Raw genomic sequence first — 19865 nt, 5'->3', positions numbered from 1 at the left:
CGCTCGGCGGCGGCAACTAACGCGAGAACTTGGTCGCCGCGCGACTGTGTGGGCAGACCCGAGCCGGAAAAGGTGAGCATGCGCACTGGCAAGAGTGAAGCCGCTGCGCTGCCAGGGCCTCCGTCTCGGTTGTGCCTCGCTCTCGCGCGCGTCTCTGTGACGGACTGTGACGTGAGTCCTCGCCTGAGACTGCCCGTCCAGGCGGACCGGACCGGACCCGCAGGAGAGGCAGGGCAGGGATGTGCTGAGGCTGAGTTGGGGGAAGGGGTCGGCGGCACCCAAGTGGGGAGAAGAGCAGGAGGAGCCCTCTAGGGGGCAGCAGAGGATCCCTGCAGGTGGGTTTCGGGGAGGAAGAGGCAGCGCCCCCCGAGCTGGGTTTTGGGGGGAAACAGATGGGGTCTGTTTGGGGGGGCAGGAAGGGTCCCAGCAGGGAGGTGGGTTTGAGGGGGTGAGGGAAGGACTAGGAGCCTCCCTAGAGCGGGGCTTGAGGGGGAGGAACGGGAAGGGTCCCCGGAGCTGGGTGGGTGGCAGAGGAGAAGGACCCTGGGGCAGGAGCCGGGGCTCTTGAGGCTGGGCTTCAGGAGGTGAGATCCTGTGGAGGGAGCAGAGGGGCCGGGGCCGGATGGAGATGAGCAGTTTCTCTGAGACCCCCTACTCCACCTCCTCCCAGAGTCCTGGCAGTGGCCACGCATCAGTTCAGGAGGAGGAAGCTGGGTGGGAGGATACTTGCAAATGTGAGGCCTTTCTCCATTCCCTTGTCTGAGCACACAGCGAGGCAGAGTAGTGTCTAGGCAGAGCGGTTCCAGGCGTTGTCTGCTGACTTCTTCCACACCTCAGGGCAGTAGGCATCATGTGCAGTTCGTTCTGTGTTCCGTGTGGCCTCAGCGTTCCTATGTGATGCTGGTCAACTCACTTCAACCGAACTTTTCAGAAGTAGTCACTCATTGTGTCCTTCATTTTCTGGGTACCCAATTTAAGACTGCAAGGCCTGATTTGCAGGAGTGCTGAGCATTCACAGTAGCAACTGAAATCACTGGGAGCTGTGCTTTGAGCATATAAAGTGCTACTGTGTAATGCTAAGTACTCTGAAAAATCAGGTCCTATATTTTTCAAACAGGGCACCCAAAATCAGTAGATACTTTTGAAACTTAATTCCATTATGCCGGAGTTCCCCATCTGTAAAAGGGGGATAATAGCACTTTAATATATTTATTTTCTGATGTTTGTGAAGCACTCAGGCCTAGATTCCCCAAAGACAAATTAACTCCCACTGATTTCAGTGGAAGTTAAGTGTCTAAATAGCTTTGAGGATCTGGGCCTTCAATACTACAGTGATGAGCACTGTAAAAAAGCCCATGAAGAAATGAATTAGTCCTTCTTCAGAGCAGGGTTGATCAGTGTGTGGTATAAACAAGGCCTGGGGGACACATCACATGACAAGAAAATAGTGACTAACTTCATTCAGGGAACACTAGCTGTCCCATGCATGGAATGAGGCGGGTGACCTGTGAGAAAAAAAATAGCATGCAGCCATGCAATTAAGGATGGCATAATCCTGCTCATGGCCAAAGAAGAGGAATTAAGCTTGAAGGCTCAAAAAACCAGCAGGTTTTTTTTAAGGATCCCAATTTTTTATTTATTTTAAATTTTTGTTTTTAAAGCAAACCCCTGAGTGTGGAGGCGCCTGATTCATGAGTTTCAAACACCTCAGCTTAGCAATGCTGGGTGCCCACCTAGAGCCCCTTGTATGTTGGGGGATGCATGCCAACAAACTCCCTCTATATGTGAATTAGTCCCTCCTCCTCACAACCAGGATCTTTGTGGGATCCCTTCGCAGACACCCCTTGTGAGGGAAGTGGATGGGGAGTCCCTCTCAGACCCCTCTGGGGGGGGGATGGCTGTGTAGACAGAATGAGGCTTCCTGGTATCACAGCTGGGTGGGAGTCACTTCTTGTGCTTAGGGTCCTGCCTGCCCCTCCAAGGAACCTCTGCAGTCTGCATTAACCCCTTGCCTCAGAGTTCCCACACCACAATGCATTTCTGCTTGGTGCCAGGTGGGTCAGGCCAGCCTCTACCCCACTCCTCCTAGACCACACCCTTACAGCCATCACCACAGCCCTCCCTGTTTCCTGCCCAGAGCCCCTCCTGCCCATAATGGGACCAAGCCCTGCCCTCTCCAATTATGATTGGCCAGAGACCTACCCTGATTCACCTGCTGATTAGCCAGGCTGATGCACAAGCCCCCACTTTTTTTCTAGCCTTTGCATTGTGGTCCCAGATCATCTCACTCCTGTTTAAGAAGCCTTTCCAGATTGCCCTGCCTCACTCTGACACTGCCCCCATTCAAAAAATTTCTTCCTCAGACTGGCTCTGGTTTCTGAGGCCATGCCCTACCCTGCCACACTTCCCCAACCCTGCTTTAGTCCCTTTACAGATTAGTCATGCGGAGCTCCCATTGGTTTCTGGCACTGTCACTCAGGCTTGACTCGCAGTCACCACCCATCACCCCGCCCCGGAAGGAGTGTTGAGTCATGTCCACAGCTACAGAACTTCATAGAGCCCGTTCTGGCCAGACCCCAGCCCAGAGTCTCCCTCCTGACCTGAGACCTGGCATCTGAGCTAGCACACATGCCAGGCCGGTCCTAGCTCCCTATGGCTAGCACTCCTCTACTCCTGTTGTCAGGGACCCAGGCCTGCTCCCATCCAGACACATCTGTGCACGCTACACCTCACCTCAGCCAGACACACCTGGCCCCCCATCTATCGCACCCCTAGCGAGACAGCTGTAGCCCACCACACACTACAATGCCCCATGAGACTCCCCCATACACTCGCACCCCCCACCCAGACCCACCCACACTCCCTACACTTGACACCCCCAGCCTTCCTCCCCTCATACACCCATTCCCCACAGCTAGGCAGCAGTGTCCTCATACATTACACCCTGTCACCAGGCATCCCAGCCTCCCTCCCCCATCCACCCACATTCTGTTAGCTATGCACCTGCACCCCCCACACTACACTCCCAGCTTGACACCCCAAACACACCTGCACCCCAGCCAGACACACCTGCACCCCTGTACAGCTGCACTCCAGAACAGTGGTTCCCAATCCGTGGCCCACCGCTCCCCTCCTGCTGACTGCAGAAAGGAGCCGCTGCCTAAGGACCCAGGCGGAGCATGTTACCGTGGGGCTACAAGACGGGTGCAAGACCCTTGCTGCAGCCAAGGGGATGGGAGATCAGCACTCTCCTCCCCCTGGCTGTAGCAGGAAGCATGGCAAAGCACTCCACCTGGGTCCCTAGGCACTGGGGTCACTGCTGGAGCCAGAGGGAGGGGAGCACTGATCTCCCATCCCTCTAGCTGCAGAAGGGAACCACTGCCTAGGTACTGAGGTGGAGCGCATGGGGCTACAGGACGTGCGGTTTCCCTGATGCAGCTGGGGGACAGGAATTTAGCGAGGAGGCAGCCTCCTTGCTGAACTCCTTCTGCCTGGCTGTGGTGGGTTATTGAGGGGGGGAACCTGCTGGTGGAGCAGCCAGGACCCACCATGACTGAGGAGAGGCAGGACTCAAAATCAGTGTCTTCCGGTTTGTCCTGCACTTAGCAGGCCGCCCACCATGACTTAGCTGCCAGGTCACATGCTTCAGTATGTAGTGACACTCATCTACACTACTGCTTTGTCTGTGAGTGTGTGACATACTGTGAATAATTTTAGGTGTAAAATAGTGAATGTAAAAATGAGCACAGTAGCATCAAAATGTTTGCTTTAAATAAGTAGTGATTTGTAGTCCTTAATGGTGTATATGTTGGTACATTTTTTATTAATTGATAGACTAGGGGCCCTATCAGGGTTGTCAAAATTATATTTGTGGCCCTCAAGCCAAAAAGGTTGGGGACCAATGCCCCAGAAGCACACACTCCAGATAGGCACACCTGTATCCCTCACCCGATACCCCACAGACCCCACACTCATAGCCACACATTACATCTCTTGCAGACAGACACACCTGCACCAACCCCACCCCACGCACACCCCAGCCAGACACACCTGCAGCCCCAGTCAGGTGTCCCTGAACACCACACACGTTCTGCACCGCTCATACCTGCACACTACCATCACTACTGCCTGTTACGGCCACACCCCCAGCCGGTCACATTCACACACACCCCCTACATGTGCACACTGGACAGTCACGCACACTGATTTGCAAAGCACTCATAGGCTTCTTTCACTGAGCAGAGAGTAGGACATGACTGCTTTTTTCATTGCCCTAGCCCAGGTACTTTTGGAAAGGAAATGTTTTCTCTCATTGGAAATGTCCTGGCTTACATCTTCATGTCACGCTGGCTGGATTGGGGGCCGCGGGCATTTATGATATTATTTGATCTCAGTATGTCAAAATCATAATAATTCATGTGAGATATGCCATGTCAGGTACTGATAGAAAGGCTATAATGTGCTAAGTAAGATGATAATGTTTATGTTCATGTGTTATATGTGTTATGGATATGGTTGATATATTTGTATTTCAAATTGTGCTGTGTCTGGGTAACGCCCCAGACAGGATGGCTGCAGGGTTGGCCTGCTTAATGGGCCATTAAGACATTCACAGGTGTAAGGGGCCCAGGAGGAGAAGCCAGGGATATACCTGATAAGTCACCAGGACTTGCTCATGTGACTCTGGACTCCATTTTGGTTCCTGTGAAATTCCACAAGCAGCATGGCAAGGGCCAGAGGACATAAAAGGCAGGGGCCCGGGATCCATTTTGTCTTCAGTCAGGTTCAGCCTTCAGCCACCTATCTACCTCTGGATCAAGTCATCTACAACTGAAGCTGTGAAACAAAGGACTGAGACCCATCCAGGTACTGGATGTATACCAGAGGAACTATATAAGCCTGCAAACTCCACAATTCTAGAAACCTGATATATATGGACTTTCAAATCATTTGTATGTATCTGATTGCTTTAATCTTTTAACATTTCTCTTATTGTTTGTTCCTTTCTTTTTATAATAAACCTTTAGTTTTAGTCACTAAAGGATTGGCTGGCAGCGTGGTATTTTGGGTAAGATCCAAACTTATATTGATCTGGTACTGTGGCTGACCCTTTGGGGTCAGGAGGAACCTTTTGGGTAAAGAGCATAGAGTTTTAAATAACTGATCTCTTTACTGGACCTAGTAGCTGATTGGGAGCCGGAGACTAAAATGTAGTGAAAGGGGCTGTGTATATTTGTATTTTGGCTTCTTGATAACCTGTCTGGGGAATCAGAAGCAGTTTGTGGTGGGTTGGGAAGTCTGACTTCAGTGTCACCCACCAGTGTTGGGAGAATCTGCTCTCCTTTTGCAGCCTGCCCTGATTTTGGCATTTTCAGGTGGCTGCCCCGGGCATGGATGGGTCATACGTCTCATAGATAATTTTTAAAAAGGAATGAAATGTAGTAACCAGTGGCATTTCTTAATTGGTTAAAATATATTCGAGAGGGGGTTTTTGTTTTGACATTAACATAAGAGAAAGCGCATGATACCTGAATGTTTTAAATAAAAAACAACAAAAAAAGAACAAAAACCCCCCAACAATTCCTAACACACACATCCACACAGGCATATACTTCACACCACTTGTAAAGTCATCAGTTCCTCTTTCCATCTCTTGCGAAAAAGATAGACTAAAAGCTCACATTCATCCCATACTCCTTTTCGACATAGCTTTAGAGAAAAATGCTCTACTCTATTTCTATAGCAAATGCGTGCCTCAAGAGAATTTCTGCTGCTTCTTTTCTAACATTCTGTATCATCCAGTCTAATCCCTGATCCTGGTTTGAAAAGAAACACAAGGAATTGAATAATTTCATGGTTGACATTTAAAGCTGTTAAGAGGGATTTTGGTTGTGGTATGTGACCCAAAAGGTGATCACATTCAGCAGATCTTTAAAAAACAAACCAACATCAACAAAAACTAATGGCTCAAAAAGGGTACTACTATACAGAATTTTCTGCCATAATGTAATAGATTCTTGAAATTGTTTGGTCACTCATAAAAGCATGGAGAACATATACATAATCGGACAGTAAGAAATCCTCTGTGCAGTTTAGATCCTCTGTACAGCCACTTCCATTAGGCCACCCTTTAAATGACCACTTTAATGTATCCCCAAGCATCCAGTGGAACCAATCCTGCAGCCATTCATGTGAATAGTCCCATTGGCTTCAAAATTAATTGTGAGACAAATACAAAAACATCAGTAATGATAACATTTTAGAACGTGGTATCAAAATGGGAAAAATTAAGTGCCTAGCCCCATAAATTCTTGATTTCAAATTAAAAGAACCAGAGATCGGCCTAAGTGATAAACTTCTAATTCAGACTTCCCCAGAGTTTGGAGATATTCAGATCTGAGGGGTTGCTTCCGCCTATTGGTAGACAAAAGAGACAGCTGCAAACCTCAGATCTGGATTTTAAATTTACCCTAAGTTCAGCGGTGTCTTAGTCTGTGAATGTGATTCAGGCTCATCTTTAAAGCAAACTGAATTACAGCAGTTACAAATTGGAGAAAAAAAAAACATTGCCAGGTGTACCCTTAAATAACTGCTTATAAACAGGAATATTCAAACCTTCTATTTGCACACTTCTTTTGCTGCTTGAACATTTGTCATGGGAGTGATTTGTTGGAAATACTGAAAGGAGGCTAGAGTGCACCATGGCTACATTATCAGTTTAATGATTAAAAACACAATTTCTTCTATGAGTTTAAGGTTACAAATAGGTCTGACATGTAAAAATTGCAGGAATAGGGTTTCTTCCTAGAGTCTATCACACCATCTGCTGTTGTTTCAGGGAACGTCACACACCTGAGTCTGAAACAGCCCTAAAGAAAGTCAAGGTATGTGAAATCAGGTTGTTACTAGGGAATACTGTACCCTGAAGCTGACATGATACATTAAGCCTTTGCAAATCCAACTGTTCTTTCTGCTAACGTAAATAAAATACAGTATTTAACAAAAGGGTAATACATTGTCCATTTGGGGCACCTATACAAATCCTTTTTATCATCAAGGAGCAGATGAAAAATGATCTTTCCAGCTTCTTATCAAGCGAATACCCCTGAGTACAAGGGTTGGTAGCCATTGTCTTCCCTCTTGCATGTGAGCACACAGACACTCAGCATCCCAAAGAACTGAAAAAGAAAAAAGAGATCTTTAGCTTTCCTATACATTTTGGAGGCTGAATTTATCAGATGTGTTATCTATGCTTAAATTATATTTAACCACTCTGTACATTGCCTTCTAGATATTTGTAAAGTGCACTGTATGTTAACAGTGCTCTAAACGTATGACATAACAGAAACATAACATAACAATTGAGAAAAGTGTATAGATTTTTTAAAGATGTCTTTAAAGGTCACTTTTAAATAGCAATATAAACTCTGGATTTTCTCCCACTGTTTTCCCATGAATTTACCCCAGAAACATTAATTCCTTGGCAGCATCTGCTGTGAGTATGACTGTGATGGATTTATAATAAAGCTGTAATATGTTTAAGTATATATAGGTATCCAATAAAAGACAAAACCATAATATGCTATGGCAATCAGAAGAGAGCAGAAGTGGTGACTGATGGAAGAAATGACCACAGTCAATAACAAAGAAACAATAGTGATGAGAAGGTAAAATTTATCATTGTGGAGTAATCAAAAGCAAGTGGTGGAAGCCCCATCACCAAAGTAATTTAAGACTAGACTGGGAAAAAAAAATGCTAGGAAATATTCTTTAGATGCTAATCTTGATCTGACAGTGGACTAGGAAAAGAAAATTTTTGACTTTATTACCAAATCAGGTCCCCCTCCTACATTCACATCTACATCTGCATCAATGGACCCTTGCTCCCACATTAATCCAGGTGTAGGACTCGGGCATTAAATAGTAACAACAGTTACTTTGATAGGACTTTTTATAGCATGTATATATTTAAGAGGAGAACATTTTCCTGCCATTGTTTTTTTACATATCCTCCCCAGTCAAAGGGGAAGAAGATAGGAATATCAGGGGGAAATGATAAAAATGACAATGACAAAGGAGAAACTATCAGATTAAAATTCAGGGACCAAATTTTCATAATTACAGAAAGTTTAATGCCAGGGTTATAAAAATCTAATTTTCACGCTATGCAATTTGATTCCTTTTTTTCCATTTCTCTCAGTTGGAATAATAAAAACAGGCTAGTCAGTTTCATGCTTGCTTGCCTTTAATTTGCAGTCAGTTTCATTCTCAGGTTCTCACACAAAGGACTATATTTGTTTTTTAAAACAAAATATTAGCTGGATTTTTTTTTAATTCTATGGAGATATTTGGTCTTAAACTGTGGAAAATATTGTATTTTTAAAAGCTACATCTAGGCCATAACATCCCTCTTTAAAATGTTTTTAAAAATTATATATTTTATCAAATGACTAATACAGTTCAGCCTTCCACTTATTCCCATCAAGTCTTTTTCTAGCTTTGGGCAGGATCCTCCCGTTCCCTCATGCAGGCAGAAAAGAGAAATCTGGTGCAAAAATAAAAATGGGGCACAAGGTTAGAAGTAAGGATGCAGCAGCTCATTGGCATGCTCCCTCTTTCTCCTCCTCAGCCTGTGGAAGCCCCTTCATTCAAAGACCATGCAGCTGGAATGCAGTGGATTTGGTTTGTTTTCCTGAGGGTTGGAACCAAGGAACAAGCCTTTTCCATTACAGTCTCCTTTGTTATCCCAAACAATTTCCAAGTAGAAGTCCTTAGGAAAGTTGCTGTTAGAAGCAGTATTATCTTCCCGCCCCGCCCCACTCCCTCCCTGGCTTCAGCTTTTGCTCCTCTGGAAAGGGGTGTCATGTAAAGCAACCAATTGCAGCAAAGTTAACTTAAGGGACTGTAGGAATGAGAACCCCAATAGAGCAACAAGGAGAAGAAAATGGCATTATTTTCTATGGGGAAAGAAATATATCTCGTTATAATTACATACCTTTATGATGGCAAATCCTAGGACTACGAGCATAGCATAACTCAATACATTCTGCAGCCCATATTCCACTTTCTCTGCACAGCCCTGCGGGGATGGAGAAAAAGAAGTTTTAGCTGCCCTGTGATTACACTACTAAACTGAGAACTAACCATCAAATACACTACAATGGGGCAGATTTTGCACACAGTCTCATGGAGGCAGGACCTTGTGACCCATGTGGCCAACTGTAGCAGCACTGATGGCCTTGAAAAAAGCTACTGCTCTTGCACTGCTCGGGAGATGTACGAGACAACCTAATAACTCTGCCACCTATAGTTTCTATGAGGTTCAGTTCAGTTACTGTATAAAGGAAGTTGCCACATACAGAGTCATGAGGGCTGTGATGAGGTCCACAAGGTAACATAAGGGTTTGTGGGATCCCAAAGTGAGGAAGACGGGTGCAATTTTTTTTTCTGAATTAAGCCCTATGAATATTGAATGAATGTCATAATTTATTCCAGAATTTGATTTAAAAGCTTGGGGAGCTAGCATAGTGCTCCCAACCTGAAGGATTGATTCAGTGGTGAGGTAGGAGGATCATCTACCAAATCCCCAACACGCTTCCCACCACAGCTGGGTTTCCCTTGGTTGTCTCCTATCCAGTACTGACCAGGCACAGATTATGAAGTTATTACTACTCATCTCATGGTAGTGGCTAAGGGCCAGCCAAGAATGAGGCCCCATGATGCTAGGCACAGTAAAAACACAAGGAGAGACAAGACAGACAAAGAGTAGAGGAAAGGGATATAATACACAGAGTGAACATAAGAACGGCCACACTGAGTCAGACCAATGGTCCAACTAGCCCAGTATCCTGTCTTCTGACAGTGGCCAATGCCAGGATGCTTCAGAGGGAATGAACAGAACAGGGCAATTCTGAGTGATCCTGTTGTCCTGTCCCAGCTTCTGGCAATTTGCTTTGGAGGTGTATATGTGAGAACGTGATGGCTACAAATGTCAACTTCCATGATTTTTTAGTGCTTTTCTTTTATTATTTAAATCCTTTCAGTGGCGTTATGTAAGGGCCATGTCTACACTACAAGCTTTTGCTGACACAAGTTACATCAGCATAAAGCGACCGCAGTTAGTATAGTGCTTGTGCACATGCATACTTGGCTCCTTGCGGTGGTGCTGCACGTACTCACCAGAAGTGCTTGTATAGTGCAAGCAGTGCAATCCACCATGGGTAGGTATCCCAGTATGCAACCCACCACTATTCAGAGCACTGTCTTTTAGGAAGTGTTGGCAATGCATCATGGGGCAGAAATGAGTTACATAGGGATGAGTGGGAACAAGGGGTCAACTTCCCAGCATGTAATTGTCTCCATCCCCTAATGTCATCTATATTCCCTAATTGTTATGCCTTTTTTAAAAATCCCATGAATGGTTGGGCCCTCTTCACTCTCCATCATCTCTGGCAGAAGCATGGAGCCTGTACAATTCTGGTCTATTGCCATAAGTGTTGCACGCAAAGGAGCACGATCCTCTGGTATTTGCAGAGCCACAAGCAGAACAGAATGAGTGGGGAACATGACGATTTCATCAAGGTCAGTTTGCTGTGGGACATAGTGAAAACCAATTCAAGGTTTTTGATGGTGTTCATGGAATAGCTGCAGACAGTGGAGCACCACTGTGGGGCCTGAGAAATGAGCACCGACTGGTGGGATCACATCATAACGCAGGCTTGGGATGACGAGCAGTGGCTGCAGAACATTCGGATGCATGAGACCACATTCCTGCATCTGTGTGGGGAGCTCGCTCCAGCCCTCCAGCGCAGTGGCATGAGAATGAGAGCTGCACTGACAGTGGAGAAGTGGAGTGGGAATTGCACTGTGGAAACTTGCAACACCAGATTGCTACCAGTCAAGTTGGAAATAACTTCATAGTTGGAAAATCCACTGTTGGGGCCATTGTGATGCAAGTGTACAGGACCATTCATTATTGCCCGCTACACAGTCAGTGACCCTCCGCAATGTTCAGGACACAGTGGATGGATCTGCAGCAATGGGTTCCAAACTGTGGTGGAGTAATAACGGCATGCATATCCCTATTTTGGCACCAGCCCATCTTGCCACCGAGTACATCAACTGAAAGAGCTTCTTTTCTATGGTTATGTAAGCGTTGGTGGATCACCAGGCATGCTTCACCAACATCCCTGTTGGCTGGTGAGGGAAAGCGTATGATGCTCGCATCTGTAAGACCCCAGCACTGTTCAGGAACCGGCAGATTACCATTGGTGACAGCACCAAGGAAAGATTCAACTACTGGTTCAGCAGGTGCGGAATGACTGCTGAATGTGCTTTGGGTAGATTGAAGGGATGCTGGCATTGTTTATTCACAAGTTTGGATCTCAGTGAAAAAAATCCTAATGGTTTGAGCTGCCTGCTGTGTCCTGCATATATCTGTGAAGCAAGGGAGAAAAAGTTGCTGCTGGAGTGAAGGGCAGAGGTGGAGCGGCTGTCTGCTGGGTTCGAACAGTCAGACACGTGGGCTATTGGAAGAGCTCAGCATGGCTCAAGGAGGCTTGGAAAGAGCACTTTAACGGTGAGCCACGGTAGGTTGTTGTGGTGTACTGTTGTCTACCTGGGCCTGCTGTTTTGGGGCTTGTTAGGAATTGTGTGGTGCTTGGTGTGTATCTATGAACATAACACTGTCAATGCAACTTAATTTTGCGGTGCTTCCATCTCCATATAGTCCGTAACATTCATCCTCCAGGCCCTCTGCTCACAGTCTGATCAGACTAGCTTGCAGGATCTCATTGAATATGTCATCCCGAGTCCTCTTCTTTGTCCTCCTTATCTCGCTCAGGCGTTCTGCGGGTGTGGAAGAGGAACCCTTCAGGGCTGCAAGGGCAGCAGCTACAGATAAAACACACAGAGGTACCATTGTCAATACGGTCACAACGGAAAGCGAACACTGAGATTCAGAGCTCCCTTCCCTTTCTCCCTTAAAGTTTTAAACAAGAGATGCTTATTGACACTTCTGCTTTGGAGAGCTTGTGCACGGCACCACTCACAGCTCTAGCCATGGTGAGGATGGCCCGGGGGTGAGGGGAAGGAGGAAGGAATTGCTCGGTTGCATGAAAATGAATATAGGGCAATGGCACTGACCACTAGCTCCATTTTCCACAGGAAGTGGTGATTTTAACGGATCTCTCGCTCCTGAGGGTGACAAGAGCACAGCTGCTGCTGGCATCCCAAAGCCACCTGGGCCCATATGCTGCTAGCCTGTGTAATGCAATGGTGCCTGCCAAGGTTATTGCTGACTGGCATGGGAAAGTGTCCTACTGCCAAGGAAGAAATAAGGCTGCCGTCCCTTGAACCCTTCAGGAGAAGATTGCGAAGTATCTCCATGTAAGTTTCATTGAGATCTCTCTGGAAGATTCAAAGGACACCCCTGTGTACATAAACAAACTGTGCTACATGCCCCACCTCCAGTACTCTGGAGGGGAGTGAAAAAGCAGATAACAATGCTACCTCTCTTTGCTATCATGACAGTCTGTACCTCCAGCACACCCCTTGCACACTATTGTAATCTTTGTATGAGGTATGCCTTGTGTGGTATCATTTAAAAACTCAGTTTGCTGGTCAATATTGTCCTGATAAAGTATGTGTGGCAACACGGTATGTGAAGTTATAGGATTCCACTGTATGGTGTTATTAACCCATGTTCCAAACCACAGCCCTGCCCAAACAGAAGTTGGCAAATAGGTCTGTCTCAAACAAAAGAATGTGTGCTCTGCTTAATTTGCATTTAAGCAGTAAACAGAGTCAGCAAGCGCAAGACAGAAAACCAGCAGGAGATATCTCCACTGTAGACTTTTTGCCTCCTGAAATTCAGCTGGAAGAGGGGGACTGACACTATGAAAACGAGGGACACAAACTCCAAGGCACCTCTCCTTCTCCTCCTCCTCTCTCACTCCATTGATTCACTGCACCAGAAGGAACAAAGGAAGCAGCAATTACACAGAAGAATGGGTACTGGCCTAGAAGTTCAGCCTGTAAGACGATTGAGAGTGTGATGAGAGAAACTTTGCTTTGAATTTAACATGGATTGTTAAATTAGGCTTTAGTTGCATTTTATCTTTATTTCTCTTCTAACCATTTCTGGCTTTTATGCTTCATTACTTGTATTCACTTAAAATCCGATCTCAGATTTTTTATTGTTTTATCTAATCCAGTGTGTTTGAACTGAAGTGTCTGGGAAACTCCATTTGGGATCAAAGGATTTGTGCGTATCATTTCTACTAATAAAATGATGGATTTTATGAGTTTGTATCATCCAGGAGAGAGCTGGGCAGGACAAGATGTACATTTCTGGGGAAAAGTCTAGGACTGGGCGTGCGTTGGGTATAATTCAGCCTGGTAAAAGTCTGAGTGCGACTGGCAGGTTGCAAATGCACACAGACATAGCTGGGAGTGATTTACATGCTAGAAGCTGTTTGTGAGCAGTCCAGAAGGGGAGGCAAAACAAACAAAGCAGTGTAAAGGACATCCTACGTTAGAGGGCAGGTGTGAAACAGCTACTCACTTGTCTAGATTGTAGCCTGGCTATGTCACAGTTGTACCACTACCTGTTCTAGTACAAATACACTAATTAAGGTCAATAGCTGTGTCCTGTGAAGTTGGGAGTGCCATCAGTACATTGCAATGGGAAATACAATTACACACTTACCAGAGGTTCCATCCCCCGCATTGGGCTCGCCCATGCTCCACTGCTGGGACTGAGTGGACTACGGTGGAGCCTCAAACAGGTCCTGGCTCGCAGCATATCTGGACACCCTCACTCACAAGTCTCCCATTCTCCTCGTCCTTGCTGTTCCTGGCAGGGGTCAGTGGTTTGGGCTCCTTGGAGGTATCCACTTGGTGTCTCCACCAAGTACGGCATGCAGCTCTTTGTAAAAGCAGCAGGTCTGTGGCTCAGCCTCAAATCAACTGGATGCTTCCCTGGCCTTCTGATATGCCTGATGCAGTTCCTTCGCTTTCACACCGCACCGCTGTTGGTCCCTGTGGTACCACTTCTCCTGCATCCCCTGTGTAATCTGCTTGTAGATGTCCACGTTTCTATGGCTGGTCCGTACCTGTGCTTGCACAGTATCCTCTTCCCACAGGCCCAGGAGATCCAGTATCTCCTGTCTACTCCAAGTTGGAGTATGTATCATGGTTAGCTGGGCAGTTACACACAAGAGTGGAGAGCTGCTAGGCGTGCTCACCAAGCAGGACAATCAGGAAAAGGCATTTCAAAATTTGCAGAGGGCGGGCCTTTCATTCTCCATGACCCCTGGGCAGTGGAGTTCACAACTTTGCCCAGAGCGGTCAGTGCTAGGTATTGTGTGACAGCTGCTGGAGGACTGTTAGGATCAACATAGGTCTTATGGAATTTACACTTGTATTGCAACTATCTCAGGACATCCCTGGCTCAACCCCACTTGGGCAGACAATGCTACTGAGTAGCTGTAACAGGGTGCTTACATCAGTGGGAGACAAATTGAAGTTTAGACATACACAACTAGGTCAATGCAAGGCAGCTTACATCAACCTCACTTTGTAGCATAGACCAGGCTTAAAGGGGAGATTAGCTAGATGGAAAGACAAAGGAAGGGAGGGGTCAGAAGGGGTTTGGAGCAAAGGGCCAATCAGCACAGGAAAAAGAATGTTCAGAGTAAAAATTACAGAAAATAGACTGACGAGATCCTCAGTGTCTGTGGGGCCCTGGTTGGACTGCTTTCTGCAGCTGCTCTGCCAGCTTCAGTCTCTGGCTGGCTCAGAGGAATCTAATGCAATCACAGCCCCTGGTGGCAGTTTCCAGTTCCAGGGTAATTTATCCTCACCTTTGTATTGAGATCCTGTGGTTCATTCAGATGTCCTGTGCAGTTCTTAATATCTTGTTTGCAGCAGCTCAGAGGAACACTGTTATTTCCAGTGGTATTAAACCACTGGGTGGTTGCCCAGTCGGTATAGTTAGTTACTCCACAGCATTGAAGCTGTGAAACAAAAAGTAATTAAATTAATGCAAACAGAGTTAAGTTCTAGCATTCTTAGAAATGTCATGCAGGGTAAGTCTCTGCAAGATGCTGACTAATAAAACAACTACAGTACACTAAAGTAACCTATCTAAACACCGCGATCACACTGATGTAAAATGTAGTGAATTAGATCACTACAGTAGTGAGTTTGGTTTGGTTTTTAAAAGCGAATGCCCTCAAGTCCCACTGAAATCAGTATTTAGAGCTCTCAGCCCCACACAGAATTTGGCCCATGAAGCACTTTTCTTCTGCTGCTATTTTAGACTGTACAGTCTAAAAATAATGGAAGGAGGAAAAGGGAAGTTGCTTCATCAGCATGTGAACTACAGATGAAACAAAAACAAGATCAGAAATTCATCCTTGTCTTTTGTTAGTAATATTATTTGTGTGGCTACAATCAAGATGGAGCACAGATTTATACAAAAATTTCAGTACTTCAGGAAGCTATCAGTAGACCAAATTTCCACACTACAATAAAAACTCTTAATATGTATTCATTATGAAAGTTCAGATATTATGGTGATATGTAGCAGCATAGGACCAAAGATAGAAGAAAGCAGGAGAAATTAATATGGATGACCATTTAAGTATAGTCATTTAGGGCCTGATCTAAAGCCCATTTAAGTCAATAGGAGTCTTTCTTAAGTCCATTCACTTAAATGGACTTTTGATCAGGGCCTATGGTCGAAAGCTGCAAGGAGCTGAGCACCCTCAATTGCCATTGAAGTGAATAAGAACTGATAGTGCTGAGCATTTTGTAGAACAGGTTTTAGAAAGTAACAGACTGATTTTCCCCCAAAAAGCTGCATGCATTGTTTAATGTCTACTAGATATTTTTAAACAATTCTCAGCAGCAGAACAGAAGTTTTCCTACCTGTTCTTGCATGTAATCCACAACCCCAGACTCTGGACTTTTCCCATCATATTTCTGGAAAACTATATGCATTGTGTCTTGCACATCTGTTTTGACCTGAAATGAGAAAACAGTGCATATTCTGTATCAGGATAGCAGCTCAGAAATTTCTAAAATGGAAACTCTGAAAGATTCCTAGATCCAGCAAAATCAAGTTGCAATGAAAAGTCAAATAATGCTTTTGGTAAAATACTGGTGCCACTTAACTTGCTGGCATTCTTGGACGTAAATCATTCTATTGACTTGAAGAACACTCTTCTGTGAACATTCATGACAGCAAGCTGATTAGAAGGTTGCTCTGATACCTACCTGCTTCTATCTTCTTCCAGACAAATCCACAAATTACCTAGGGTTTAATCCTGCACAGTGCATATGTGAGTACAACCCTCTTCTGCACTCACACTACACCCTTCTATACTGGTGTTGAGAATAAAGGATCAGATGTGAAAAAATGGGTGGGAGAAAAGGAATTCACAGAAGGAGTGACATTCTGCTCAGGACACTCAGAGTTGTACACTACTGTGTTATCTCTCTGCCTCAGCAAGAGTGAGCTTTACTGGAACTTTAGCCTTGTCTACACTACACAATTACAACTACTACACTACACTTACAGCCACCGAAGTAATTACTGCGGTTTTTAACGTCCACACTACCCTCCTGCCAGTGGTGCGCGTCCTCACCAGGAGCATTTCCACCGAGTTAAGAGGGGCAGTGGCGGGAGCTGACAGCCTGGGCTCCCAGCTGGGCGCTCCACAGGGAACTGAGAGTCCAGGCTCTCAGTGTCAAGCAGCGAGGCTCCAGCTGTGAGCTGTGTGTGGAGCCTACACACCGTGCTCTCAGCACCAGCAGCGAGGCTCCAGCTGTCAGCACTGTGGGGCTCACTGCTGGAACACCACCATCCAACCCTTGGGACTCAATTTCAAACCAGGGACCTTACCTGCAGTGAAATTGACAAGAATGTCAGTTTCACAGCCGACTGACAGCCAATAGGTAATGCAAGTAATGCATGGCCGAACTATGTCGACCTAAGTTTTACGCCTCTTGCCGACGTAGTTTTATTTGGTCAGCATAGCAGACAGGTTACAGCAGCAGGAGGGAACACTGTAGTGTATTCTCTAAGCCCTGGTCTACACTTACCTGGAAATTCGGCGGCAGTCGACAGGAGTTACGCAAGCCATGCAGAGTAGCTTGCGTAACTCCCGTCGACTGCTGTGCTTCCCTTCTGCACGCCGTCTTCATTGCACTGCACCACTTGAGGGGGTGGATTACCAGCATTGACTTCCTGATCGATTGAGCGGGTCTTCACTGACCGCTCGGTCTATCCAAAAAGATCGATCTGATGGCAGCGACTTTGCTGCTGCCAGTATAGACATAACCTTACATAGTTAGGTCAACATAAACTGCCTTACGTCAATCTAACTGTAGAGTAGACCTGGCCTTAAACTGTGTTGTCAGCTCCCTGCCACGCTAGTCTGTTTACCTCGAGTCTACCTCAAATTCCTCAAGACTCAACCAGTCTCAACCTTGCTATGCAGGTAATAATCAGTGAACCCCAGTTCCTGAGTTCCCCCAGAGATATCTCTCTGCTGTGTCTAGTCCCCGTCACTGTTACACTCAAAAAATTAATTTTGCTGCTTCCAAAGAGAGAGTGTACACACCAGCCTGTTAGTTTAATTAAGGACTCACACTTACCTCACTCTAACAGCACTGAGATGGTTTATAGTAAAATTAAGAATAAGTTTATTAACAAAGAACAGAGATTTAAGTCAAACTAAGCAAAAGAAAAAGAGACAGGTATGGTTACAAACAAAACAAAACACACTTTCTTAATTTTAGCAAGTTACAATCTTTGCCTAGCTGTTTTCTTACTTACATCAAGTTACCAGCATCTCTAGCCCTCCACGCTAGGGGATCCAAATTCTACAGGCTCAGAGTGTGCTGTATCCCATGTCCCGTAAGAGATGCATAAATAAAATGTCTTTTTGCTCCCATTTTATTACCCGTTGTCTCTGCCTCAAGAGCCAGGAGGGCTTCCAGAGGTGCAGACTCTACCAGTGAGCTCACTAAGCATCTTCCTCCATTGCTTGCTACTTAGTTTGCTTTGTTTACCTTATATGTAAATGTGTTTCCATTGTCCTCTGCCTGTAATCAAGCCAGTCAGGCAGGGGAATTCAAATTACTTTGTCTAGGACAGGCTCAATGTATGCACTGCCTCCCAAACACATTTGAAGAACACATTTCCAGCACACATACATAACTTTTTACACATCCTCCATACATTCATCACACAATGATATTCATGACCACTGTGTGTCACCAGTTTTTATATGATACCTTACTTGATACACTTTTATAGTACAATAAAGTTGAATGCAATCACTTGATTCAATTGCTTTTTCTTTGGGGTCCAGAACCCCTGTTCTCACCCTGAGGTCTCAGGACCCTGATTGTCCCAGAGATCCCTTCTTTTTCTTCAGCATTAGAATAGATGTGCTACTAGCTTACCTTTTCTCTGTAAATGAATCCCAGAACAAAAGCTGCCACTTCTGCAATAAAGATAATCAGGATAATGACCAGGAACTGAAATCAGAAGAGAGGAAAGGTAAGGAGGATGGACCGAATGTTTGGATCAAAATGCAAATTTATCACCACATTGATTTACAGTGCTCAATAAGTCAGGTTTAAAGTGTGTTGTCATTATCCACAGTTGTCTCTCCAAACAGAAAGAGCTCCAGAAACTTCTATGAAACAGGAGCAGAATATCACAGCTGAACGGGTTAATAATCAGCGTTTCATGGGATCTCAAAGACTTATTTCAAAGAATAAGTACACCATAAAAAGTATATTTACATGCAGAATATGTGTCAACCAAGGGTTACTGTGACAGGATGTATCAACTCCACAGTGGCCAATGAGGAGTTAACTAGTGCCTGACAGCTCTATTAGCCCCACCCTGTTAAAGGATGTGTTAAGCTCCAGGAGGAATAAAAGAAAAGAGCCCAGTGCAGCTGAGAGAGGAGGGATCTAGGAGAGAGTTGGTGTGGAGTCCCCCTCTGTGGAAAGTGTCTGATAAGAACCATGCAGAGGGAGAACTGTGAGAAGAGCTACAGGAGCGGAGAGAGGCAGAGTTGCTGAAATGCTGTGCCATGCACAGCACAAGGAGGTCCTCAAGGACGGTGACAGAGCCCTTGGCTCTTCCCGGAGTTGAAAGCAGTTTGGCCAACAGGGTAGACAGCATTAACCTGTTTTCAGCAGCACCCATTCTAAAAAGCAGGCTCCACCACTTGTGGAAAGAGTCTGGTCTCTGAACACCCAAGACTTTGGAAAGAGGAGTCTGGCATGCTTTCTGCAATAGATGTTGAAAAGGATTCCTAGTTATACTACGCAAGAAACCTTTTCTCCCTTTGAGGGGACCAAGAGGGGCCTGTGGCTAACTTCTGTTAACACAGATCACTCTCCCCCTGCAGACAGTGCCAAAAGGATCTTGATTTTCAAAACCAAGGGCCAGATCCTCAGCTGGTCAAAACTGGTGTAATTCCCTTGAAATCAAGGCATTGTGATGATTTACACCAACTGGGGAGCTGGTCCTGGATGTGCAAAGCTCCTTTTGGACAGAAGGGCGGGAAAGTTAATTGAAATAGCTGATCAGCTGCTATATTTCCAGGTGTCAAGTATCAGGTGGAGCTGTCTAAGAAAACAGCAGCTATATTGTTCCTGTTTATTTTGTACCAGAGAGCAGCAGATCTAACTGATAAACTGTGGGTCAGGCAGCTACCTTTTTTTATTAATCGTTAGCTGTAGCCTAATGCAAAGAGCCATTTGCAATGGCCTGAGGAGAAGCAAGACAACAGAACAGATTAGGATGGCTGGTTTATCTGTAGCTACTAACAGGT

At 45.5% G+C, this 19865-nt stretch overlaps 1 protein-coding gene across 3 annotated transcripts in view; it reads right to left on the bottom strand.

Annotated features, from left to right (window-relative positions):
• Positions 1-6697: 6697 nt before the first annotated feature.
• The window catches only part of LOC137151276 (tetraspanin-36-like), a 57842-nt gene continuing 44674 nt past the window's right edge, over positions 6698-19865 (bottom strand). For all 3 annotated transcript variants that reach the window (XM_067545649.1, XM_067545650.1, XM_067545648.1), the window contains exons 3-7: positions 18478-18552; positions 15934-16029; positions 14865-15017; positions 8996-9079; positions 6698-7178 (exon numbers count right to left, since the gene is read on the bottom strand). In XM_067545649.1, the coding sequence (XP_067401750.1) occupies positions 7092-7178; positions 8996-9079; positions 14865-15017; positions 15934-16029; positions 18478-18552 (495 nt within the window). In that variant the 3' untranslated portion in view covers positions 6698-7091. The remainder of the gene's footprint in view (positions 7179-8995; positions 9080-14864; positions 15018-15933; positions 16030-18477; positions 18553-19865) is intronic.

This window comes from Emydura macquarii, unplaced genomic scaffold, assembly GCF_026122565.2.
Source record: "Emydura macquarii macquarii isolate MOO-44397 ecotype Brisbane River unplaced genomic scaffold, CSIRO-AGI_Emac_v2 contig_1045, whole genome shotgun sequence".
NCBI lineage: Eukaryota > Metazoa > Chordata > Testudines > Chelidae > Emydura > Emydura macquarii.
The sequence above is the reverse complement of the archived record's forward strand: the minus strand, read 5'-3'. Positions and strand labels throughout refer to the sequence as shown.